Source organism: Lepidochelys olivacea (assembly GCF_965140295.1).
Source record: "Lepidochelys olivacea isolate rLepOli2 genome assembly, chromosome: 6".
Taxonomy (NCBI): Eukaryota; Metazoa; Chordata; order Testudines; family Cheloniidae; genus Lepidochelys; species Lepidochelys olivacea.
The window spans coordinates 98,615,928-98,626,970 of NC_140416.1; the positions used below are offsets into that span (position 1 = coordinate 98,615,928).

The 11,043-nt window shown below is 45.8% G+C and overlaps 1 protein-coding gene across 2 annotated transcripts in view; it reads right to left on the bottom strand.

The window, feature by feature from the left end:
• Positions 1-4,265, bottom strand: part of PPP4R3A (protein phosphatase 4 regulatory subunit 3A) — a 73,113-nt gene extending 68,848 nt beyond the window's left edge. For both annotated transcript variants that reach the window (XM_084632023.1, XM_084632024.1), the window contains exon 1: positions 3,070-4,265. In XM_084632023.1, coding sequence (XP_084488149.1) covers positions 3,070-3,211 — 142 coding nt within the window. In that variant the 5' untranslated portion in view covers positions 3,212-4,265. The remainder of the gene's footprint in view (positions 1-3,069) is intronic.
• Positions 4,266-11,043: the final 6,778 nt, after the last annotated feature.

Sequence of the window (11,043 nt, forward strand, 5' to 3'; positions counted from 1 at the left end):
GAAGGAGTGGAAATTAGGCACTCCTTTATTATCTAAAAGAAATACAAGGGGTCATGCAGTGAAACTAAAAGGCATCAAGTTTAGATTTGACTGTGATCCACTTGCTGGTTTGCTTTTTTTTTTTTTTTTTTTTTTTGAGGAAAAAAGTGTAACTCATTGCCACATCAGTATTATTAAGGAAAAAATTTTTGCAGGATCCAAATAAAGGACTAGACATTTATATGGATAACGACAAGAACATTCAATTATAATAGATGGGATTTAGAACAATTAGGAGATATAAAGCCTCATGATTCAGGGCATAAGCCATCCTATAACTGGGTACAGTAAGAGATTTCCTGTATTAAGAGGTTAGTGTCAGTTGTCTACACCAGGGATGCTTGAACTTACTTGACATTTCTGGCCACTGTCAAAAACAGGACAACAATATCATGGACCACTAGCCTGATCTGGTATGGTAATTCCTATGTTCCATCTGTTGGAAGTGGTTATAGCACTGTATCTTAAAAGGCCAGGGATAAAAACTGACTTTTGGCTGCATTCTCCCTTAGAGAATTCTGAAACCTAAATTGGTCTGTCAGCTTTTGTGAGTAAGCCATTAAATAAAAGGAAGTTGAGTCCTGACCCCAAACTGTAGGAAGAAACAAAGGCAGAAGACAGCATGATGGAAAGGGGAGGAACTGTCAAGGAAAGATGAAAGAACTACACAGGGACGCAAAGACGTGGAACACTAGTACTTGTTCAGTACTTGTTAATTTTGATCCTTACATTTAACAAAGCAATTAACAGAAAAGCTGAATGGTAATTGAAAGGAGGAGGAACAAGGGACCCGAGCCCTGTAAAAGGCATCGATGCATCTGAAGTATAACAATCTGGTGTCACTTTTGTTTGTTTTTGTCAATTAACTGTTCACACTTACAAACATTTCATACAATAATACACCAAATAATTTTTTAAAAAATTTCATTACATACAAATTTGCCTTCAAAACTTTCTTGGCCACTGACTTCTGACACTGAGAGAAAACTGAATATTAATCTGATAAGATAAAGTGACAAGAATAAGAAAACAATTACTAAAGGGCATGTTTGCCTAAAACGAGTGATATATTAGCCTCAGTGATCAAAAAAGGTAAGTTTCTGAAGAGGATTTTATTATCTAATAATCCTATAAACTGTACATGCTGTAAGAGTTATGACAGCTAAATAAACTATTATATGTTAATTTCAGTTATTCAATTTTTTAAAATATTAATTTGCTGAATATTTTTAAAAGTATGGATAATTAATCTGTAAAATGCAGTAAACTCCTAGATAAACCTTAAAACAATACTTATAATACTTCATACTTCCACTTTCTTTTATAGATTTAAACAAGCTCATTTACAGCAAGTAAACTACCAAAATCAATCTGCATATGCAAATCCCACTGAAATCAGTGGAAGTCTGTGTAGCTTAAACAGACTGCTCCTTGACAGTCAGATTACAACCTGCAGCATTTTATACTCAAAAATTCTACCCACATCATTGTATTTTTAAAATTTTGCCACTATATATATATATATATTTTAATGTCACTCATTATTTCAGTTGTACTTTACTCATTTGTTATGCTCTTGAAAGCTGTCCTGGTGGACGGACACACACACACACACACACACACTGTGCTCCCTTTCACCCTTAAATTCAGTAGTAGAGGTCCATTGCCATCTGGAGGAGTTTATCTTACATAAGAAATAAGACATGCTGAAAAGAATGGGGAGAACAGTCTTCAAATTTTCTTTGGTAAAATCAATTATATATTTGGCTTTCATAATTCATTGCTAAATTATTAATGTAAAAGACTCAAATCAATGTAATTAGCATTTAAGCAGGTTTCTGATAATCATCAATTTTCTAAATTTAATTTCTACTATATCAATTTAGGATTTCCTTAGAGCGCACGTTCTCAGAACTTTCCCATACAATGACTGGACTAAGTAAGTGCCCTCAATGAAGTTTTCTATCCTTCAATATCAGCAACGGGAAAGTCAAATAAACATGGGGGAGAGGGGAGATTACAATCAATTGTAGACAGCAATCTGCAAGAATGATCCAACCTAACCAGACATAACATAAAAAGCCTGGAAATAGCTACGGGCAGAAAAACATCACCAAATATGCAACTATATGGTTAAATGAGATAGGACACCTTAATTCATGCTACTAGTGTTAAATAAAGCCAGATATACTTCAAGTTTAATCCACAGTAACTACAGCAACCATTAACTCACTGATCAAATAATCATGGATAGTTCTCACACAAAACCTACCATAATGTAGTGATCTGTAGAGAAACATGCTTGCAATGTGAGGAAAACAGGTGATATGCTTTAAGTGAATTTATTATTTAAGGGGTAATTCTAAAGCAGTTTTACCATGAGTGCAGAATACTGTAGCTGCTTAAAATATATCCCAACAATATTGTTTTGTTCTTTGTACTGTCTTAAAATCAACAATTTAATACTATATGTATAGCCACACATTATAAAACACCCTTTAAAACACTTTTAAAGAGTGAAAAATATATCTGAAACTCAACTACTGAGAGCTGAATAGGTTAGACACTACACTGAATTTTAAAATATTTTATGTTCAACAAATGTAATCCAAACTGTGAGTAGTTTCTTTAATCTGGGGATTATAAATTATTTGAAGAAGAGATCCCAAGTAGTGTTCCTGGCAAAGATCATTTTGGGGGGCCCCAAGAAGCAGGATACTGGTGTGCAAAATAGCATGTGCAATGTGGACTAAGTGTATTTGGTATGCACCATTATGTCTGTGTGTCCAATATGCACAAAGTGTGTACCTGATGGGTAGGAGTGGGTAGTAGTGTTGTCCTAATCTTCCAACCCTGTCACTTGGCCTAACAAGAGTTAACCATAGTTGCTACCTCCCTCGTTTCAGAATCCTATACAAATTATGCTGCTAGTGTCATGGAATAGATATACAAAGCCAGCTCCCGTCTGCCTTTTTTAGGTGGATTGGTAAAACAAGACTACCAATACTTGGCATGCTCTCACACACTTACCATCGCTCTCTGCCCTGACAAGCAGGGACATGCCCTTCAGCCTCTCCACGTAGCCAGAGGACACATGTCCGGTACCCCTATCATCCCACTGGCGGTCTTCATTCAGCGTGTAAACTTTCACCCTCCGCCGGGTGTCGGTCATCCTGCCGCCTGCCACACCACAGCCACCACACTGGCCTGTGACACCTGAAGGAACAGGAGGTTGGTGGGGGGCTAGGCCCCCCTCAGAGGAGAGGAGCAGGAAAGAGGGTAGCAGCCCCACACAGACACCCCGGGATCTCTCCTTATTCTTCACTGCTGGGGCAGTCTCCTCCTCATCCCCAATATTTGGAGGCACAGCAGAGTGCTGGGGAAGGGGGTGATTGGTGGGAAGCTATTCACGAGGCTAGAGGACCAGGAAAGTGTTATTCAGGAGGGAAAGCCGAAGGAGCAGTTGGGCTGCCGGGGGTAAAGGGGCAGGCCGAAGGGGCAGCGTGGGGAGGGAGCAGAGGTGGTAGAGGAGGGATGGTGAAGGAGAGGTAAGATGGCTATGGAGGCTAGAAGCGGGTGGGGGGAAAGCAGAGGGAAAGGGTGGCAGGGGATGGGGCTCGCAGAGCAGGGGTGCTAGGAGAGGCGTGAGCCGGGAGAACCGTGTGCTGGCAGGGGAAGGGGACAGGAAGCAGCCAGATTAGCAGAGGGAACAAGGGGTGGTGGCAGATCGGCGGCAAGGGGGAGGGAGCGGGGTCAGTTCACCCCCTGCCCGCCGCTCGGCTCTATTGTGCGGGCGCTGCCCAGGCCCGACGCCCCCTCGCTCGCAGTTCGTCAGTGCGGGGGGCAGAGGAGGCGCGGCCCCTCCTTCTCCAGAGCGGCTCGTGAGCGGCCAGCGGGCGCTGCCTGTCCCGGGCGGGGTGCGAAGGCGGCCGGGCTCAGCGCCCCGTCTTCCCCATGGGCTCCCCTCGCAGGCGGCAGATTCACTCCCAGCCCGGCTCCGCCGCCATATTCTTCTTCCTCCTCCTCCCGCTACTGCTGCGGCTCAGCCCCGGCTCCTCGGCCCGCTCCGGTAGTCCGGCCCGCTCCGCTCCGGGCGCCCGGCAGGAAAGGCCCCTCCCCGGCCGGGCGGGCGGGCTGGCTGGCTGAGGCGCGGCGAGGCCCGTCTGTCTCCCACTGGCTCTGTCTCCGCCTCAGTCACTGCGCGGCCGCCATCTTGGTTTCACCTCTCACTGGAGGCGCGGGGTCTCCCAGCCAGCGGCGGCACGGGCCTCCCGCCAGCATTTAAAGGGCCAGCAGCAGTTGTGGGCTCAGGGAGCGGGTGGGGGGAGAGGGATGGGGGCGCCGGAACACCTGCTGTTAGCCGCAGGGGAGCAGCGCCTGCCTCTGTCACCCAAACACCTCAGTAACCCACTGTGTGCATCCCCCCAGGTAGCACACTCTGCACGCTACGGTACAGATGTGGGGACCGGCGTGGAAGACCCTCCTCAGCTTATTTCGAGCAGCTTAGGTTAAAACTTGCCCAAGGCACAAATCCTTCCTTGTCCTTGGCTGGGTACTGGTGCCACCGCGAAGTGAGTTAGACAAAGATTCAGGAAAAGGACCGCGTGGAGGTCCTGTTTCCCTAAAATATCCCCCAAACCCCTTCACCCCCTTTCCTGGGGAGGCTTGAGACTAATCTACCAACCAAATAGGTAAACCAGAGTCTTAAAAAACAGAACTTTATTATAAAGAAGAAAAAAGTAAAAGAAGCACCTCTGTAAAATCAGGATGGAAGGTAACTTTACAGAGTAATCAGATTCAAAACACATAGGATTCCCCTCTAGGCATCCCCTTCAGCAAGCGATAGTCTAGGGGGCAAGGGTAGCACCCCCCACCATGCAGCACCCCACAGACTAGTGTGGCACCCCACCCATGACCACACATCACCCCACTATGCAGCACCTCACCCACACAGCACCCCATTAATCACCACACAGCACCCTGGGGTGCCAGGGCACAACCCTACAGTGCAGCACCCCAGTGATCACCACACAGCACCCAAGGGTATAAAAGAACAGCACCTGAGGCTGAAATGGCAGAACCCCATTGCCCAGCAGCCCCCAATCACTGCACACCACCCCTACTCTTTATGGTGCAGCCCCTCTGGGTACTGGGGCACTATCCCCACCCTTCACAGTGCATTCAACCTGGGGTATGAGAGCAGTAGCCCTACCCACAGCACCCTACCGTTCAGCCAAAGGGTGGCACCCATGCAGCACCCCACAGAACAATGGCTATGCAGAAGGGCCAAATAACCATTACAAATAATATTTCACTTATATTGCAGTGTTTCATTTCTGGCATCACAGGGCAGGAGCCATTCATTAACCCAAAGCTCAGTGTGTATAATGACACTGTAATGGTATAGTGCTGGGAAATAGTTTACCTTCCCCAGCCTGGCCCTGTATCAGAGGAACTACCAAAGTGATGTAAAGTCACCTTTGTTTCACTACCTCTGTTTGGGTCCAGATTCAGAAGTAACACCACATCGGGCCTTAAGACTTTAAATTCATTCTCAAGTTATCAACAATGGTGAGAGAGTGCTGGTGTGAGGTGCTCCTGCAGCCTCCTCCTCTTGGGTCAACTGGGTCAAGAGCTCTGGCCTGGTGGTCGGGGATGGGTGGCAGGCGAGCTCCTTCCCACCTGTGCTTCAGGCCATCAGTTGAAGCGTGGATCCGCTGCTCTATCTTGGCATTTACCTTTCTGCCACGCATCCGTCTCCACCGGAGAACTGGCACAGTTTAGAGGGCAGAGTGACAGAGAGGCTCCGGAAATGGACAGGACTACTCTGGTGCCTCTCCCTTCGACGGAGGGCACTGATGCTTAATCAAATAGGTTTTTGTTGGTCTCAAAGCAGGCTGCTGTATGGTATAAGAGCTGCAGCTTGTGAGATGTAGCTGTTGGCTTCCTTAGGGAGATCAAATATGAAGTCTAACCTGGAGGTGACAAATACATGCATCACAGTGGCAAGATCCATCCCTTCCTCAGAGATGAGGAGTCTTCTGGCCATTCAAAGATAGTGAAAATCATTCCTCGCCCCGAAATGCAAAATGTGTGTCCAGGAGCAGTGGGGAGGAGCCCAGCATGAACCCAAGGCTTTGTTCTACCTTGACAACTGTTGATCAGATGTCCTTGGTTGAACAGGAAGTCTGAGTTCCAGGAAGTTTCTAACCTTCCTTCTTTCTCTGGTCTGAGTCCCACATTCTCCTCATCTGTTTGCTTACATTTTGTCCAGCAAAGCTGGAATGATCCTGCTGCAAAGTCATCTTTTCAGGAGGCTCCCTGAGTGGTACAAAAAGTTAAACAGCTTCTGGTAGAATGACTGTTGGATTGCACCAAACAGAGATGCAATCCAACAATTGCAGTAACAAACAGACGCTGTTGACTCTCTGCTGCTGTCGCTGCTGCCAACATCAGAGCATATGTCTGACAGATTTTTTTTGAAGGCTGCATCAAAATTGAAAAAATATGCAAACACACTAGAGCTGTGGGGACCTTATAGGCCCATCACTGTACTGGGAGAGTCTATTGCAAGACACATTCTAGTTACACAATACATGGGAGCTCATTGTATTTTATTTTTTATTAAATGGATGTTTGTATTTATTAATAAAATGCATTTTGCTGGGTCTAATGTGCCACAATCACAGACTAACAGGTTATCTCCCCAATTAACAGTTACTCAGAAAGAGATATCCAATCACCACTATTTCCGCATCCCTGTCATACATTTTTGTTTGGCCCTTTATAGCTAACCACAAATTTTATATCCATATGTGAACTCTTCCAAAGTCCAGTTGTGGACATTTAGTTGGGGCCCACCTCTAGGTTTCAGCAGGGATCCAATGGTGGATTAGAGCTGGCTGTGACGATATCTCCATCTACACTACGACAAGCATGTTAAAAAAACATCCATAGTATGGCTGAAACTGTACCAGAGACACAGCTGTGCCACAGTTCTCTTGACTAGTGAATATAACGTGTTATTGGTGTTTTGAGAACCACATGTTGTGGATCGCTGCCCAGGGAAGTCCTGGAGCAGTTGCACAGAAATGCACACTACCTGTAAATGCATAGGCCATCCCTGAATGCAGTCATGTAGCCAGGTGTGCACTGGAGGTGAGTTCCACCTTACTTTCCCTGACTGGGCATCAATAAGATCTGGGCAAGGAAAAGCCAACACAAACTAACAAAATAGTATGTCCCCTTTTAATAAGGTTTCAGGACAGACACAATTACATGAAACAATACATAATGTCCTCACCCTGGTTCAGAGCTCTCACACAAAGTATTGGAATCTGGTCAGACTAGTCTCCTGGAGCTTGACACACAAACCACCACCTGCTGCAACCAACATAACTTCTACTTCCCTCCCTTGATAAATAGCCAATCCCCATGCCAGGGCAGGGCTTCCTTAATTACACCTAGGCTATCCACCTTCTATAACCTCCACTTTGGTAGAAGGCTTGAAGCCCACACAATACCACAAGTATAGAGGGATGGTCTGAGAGGCACTGGGGCGAGGCTAACCAAAGATGAGCTACTTCATTACTTGTCCCAAGCACCCTCTGCCAGTAGGGCTTCTATACAGAGTCCTGGCTGAATTTGAAGTTGCTTTCCGCCAATGGAAAATCTGAGGGAGAGCTGTGGTTATTTGCAATTTGCACCCCCTTGTGGCAATGGGAATAACTGTGGACTCTGGTTTATTTTATTGTGTTTTTGTGTTTCAGTTTTTGGCAATTACAGAATGGTATGCTCAAGCAGGCTCCATGTGGAGTCTAATACCTTTAATTCCTTAACTGTTGTCTTAAGTTTCTTTATACCAGACTCTGTTGGGGAGTTTTTAAAATCATGCTTCCTGAGTCTCAGTGTCACTGCATTGCCTACTCTCATGATTTTATCATGAGTCTCATATTATTTGTTTCTTTGTGATGCCTCAGCTCCCAGATTCATGTGATTACATGAGAATCTCAATTTTCACTTTTATAAGTAAGTTTCTAGCCCTCATGATTGCAGAGAAAAGCTCAAAAATGTGACTAAAGGCTCAGAGAGCAGCAGGCAAGGAGATCAGCAGAGGAGCTAGCAAACTGGAGCAGCAAACGGGAGTTTTGCAAGGGAGTTCTCCAGGTGAAGGAGGAGCAACTACGTGACCCTTGGGGTGAGCTTGTTGTCTGTTAGTTTGTTGTTTGTGTGCTTTCTGCTTGCCTGAAGCTTACAGTGTGGTCTATTGGGGGCGGGGGTTGTAGCTGCCTGTTAGGCAAGGCTGAGAATTACTTAATGAGGCTTTGATCTCTAATCCCTTTAGGAATTGTTAACCAGGGAGTGGGGCTACTCAGGGAAAACCAGGGTTTAAAATGCCAGCTTCTATGTGACTAGTGAAGAGAAGCAACAAACAGGATTTTTGTGAAGGAGTTTACAGAAGGAGCATGAGAGCCAGCTATACCTAATGTTCTTTAAACTTGGGCCAATATTCACCCCTCCTGCAAAAAAACCCAAAACAATCCCTCCCCCCAAAAAAGCTTCAGGAGTAAAAATAATGCAGGTAGAAGCCCAGCAGCAGAGCTGGGCCGTCTAGCTTGCATGATTACCTGCCTTGAGGACAGATGGCGTATGTGTTGAAGCAGCTCATGGACCTCAGAAGTATGGGCTCTTGAGACCGGAGTGGCTGAACTGGAGGAGCTAAGAGAAACAGAGAGGTACGTAGACAAGACTTTCTGGGACACAGTAGAATGGTCCCACCCCCAGTCTGACAGCCTCTGTGCTGTGAGGAGGATGAAAGTCTTGGGGAAGGAGAACATCAAGCTGGAGTGTAGAGAAATGATCACATAGTTGGCACCCTCCTTCCAGATGATGTCTTGATATCCACTTACACTGCAGATACCTCTCCAGGGAGGGAACCACAGTTATTAGGAACAGGGCCGGTGCAAGGAGGTTTCACGCCCTAGGTGAAACTTCTACCTTGCGCCGCCCTGCCCCCCGTGGCAGCTCCCTGCCGCCTCCTCCCTCCCCTTGGCCCGGGGAGCCCCCCCCACAGCAGCTCCCTGCCTCCCCCTCCCTCTTTCCCTCCTCTCAGCCTGGGGAGCCCCCCCCGCGGCAGCTCCCTGCCCCAGCTCACCTCTGCTCCACCTCCTCCCCGAGCACGCCGCTGCTTCTCCCACCTCCCAGGCTTGCGGTGTCAATCAGCTGTTCGGTGTGCAAGCCTGCGAGGGAGAGAAGCAGAGCGGGGCGGGGCTCAGGGGAGGAGGTGGAGCAGAGGTGAGCTGGGGCGGGGAGTGGTTCCCCTGTGTGCCCCTCCCCGTTACTTGCTGCAGGCAGCCCTCCCCTCACCCCTCTGCCCCAGCTTACCTCAACTCCACCGCCACCCCCAACCACTTGGTGCCCTAGGCGACCGCCTAGTTCGCCTAGTGGTTGCACCGGCCCTGATTAGGAGGAAACAGGTAATAGTAATGGGGGATTTGATCATCAGAAATACAGATAGTTGGGTTTGTGATGCCTGGATGATAAATTGTCTGCTAGGTGCAAAGGTTGGGGATCTCTTGAGTAATTTAGACAAACTTATGTGCAGTGCTGGGGAGGAGCTGATAGACGTAGTACATATAGGTACCAATGACATAGGGAAAGATATTTGAAGAGAGGGGTCCTGCAGGCTAAATATAAATCTAGGTAAGAGATTAAAGACCAGGACTTCCATGGTAATACTGTATTCTCTGAAATGCTTCTAGTTCAACGCACAGGGCCAGTTAGACAGGCAGAATTGCAGAGTCTAACTATATGAAGGAGGGTTTTAGGTTAGGAACCGGGGAACCTTTTGGGAAAGGAGGAGCCTATACATGAAGGATGGGCGCCACCTAAACCAAAACAGAGCCAGATTGGCTCGTAAAATTAAAAATGTCATGAAAGAATTTTTAAACTAAGGGCTGGGGGAAAGCCGACAGGTATGGAGGAGCACACAGTTTGAACCGAGATGTCCCTTAGGGGAGGATCTATTAATGAGGAATTTCTATATCCTAGAAAAGAGGAGAGGATAGAAGGTGATAAAAGTTTAGGTAGGAACTAAAAAGAAACAGTCAAATGAAAAAAAAAGAGTCCCATTCAGTTATATCACATGAAGGCAGACAAATATTGACAAATTTTATAAGTGCGTTTATAAGTGCTTATAAATATTCACAAATGCTAGAAGTCTAAATAATAACTTGAATAATAACTTGAGTGTCTGATATTAAATGAGGATATTGATATAATGGGCATAACAGAAACTTGGTGGAATGATGATCATCAATGGGACACAATAATACCCGGGTACAAAATATATAGCAATCACAGAGTAGGTCATGCTGGTGGGGGAGTGGCATTACATGTGAAAGCAAGCATAGAGTCAAATATTGGAAAAATCTTCAAAGAATCAAACTGTACCACAGGATAGAAATTCCACACTTGAATAATAATAAGCTAGCAGTAGGAATATACTACCAACCACTTAGCCAGGATGGCGATGGTGATTGTGAAATGCTCAGGGAGATTAGAGAGGCTATAAAAATAGAAAATTCAATAATAATGGGGGATTTAAACTATCCCCATATTGACTGGGCACGTGTCACCTCAGGACAGAATGCAGAAATACAATTTCTAGACATCAGTAATGATTACTTCTTGGAACAACTAGTCCTGGAACCTACAAGGGGAGAGAGTCTCTATTTTGTTCTAAGTGGAGCACAGGATCTGGTATAAGAGGTGAATACAGCTGAGCCATTCACTAATGGTGACCATAATGTAGTTAAATTTAACATCCTTGATGGGGTGTGAATATCTCCAGACTAGCATTTAACTACAGAAAGGGGAACGACACAGAAATGAGGAAGCTAGTTAAATGGAAACTAACAAAACTGAAATGCCTGCAAGCTGCATGGAAACTATTTAAACAAATCATAATAGAGGCTCAAACATAATGTATGCCCCAAATTTAAA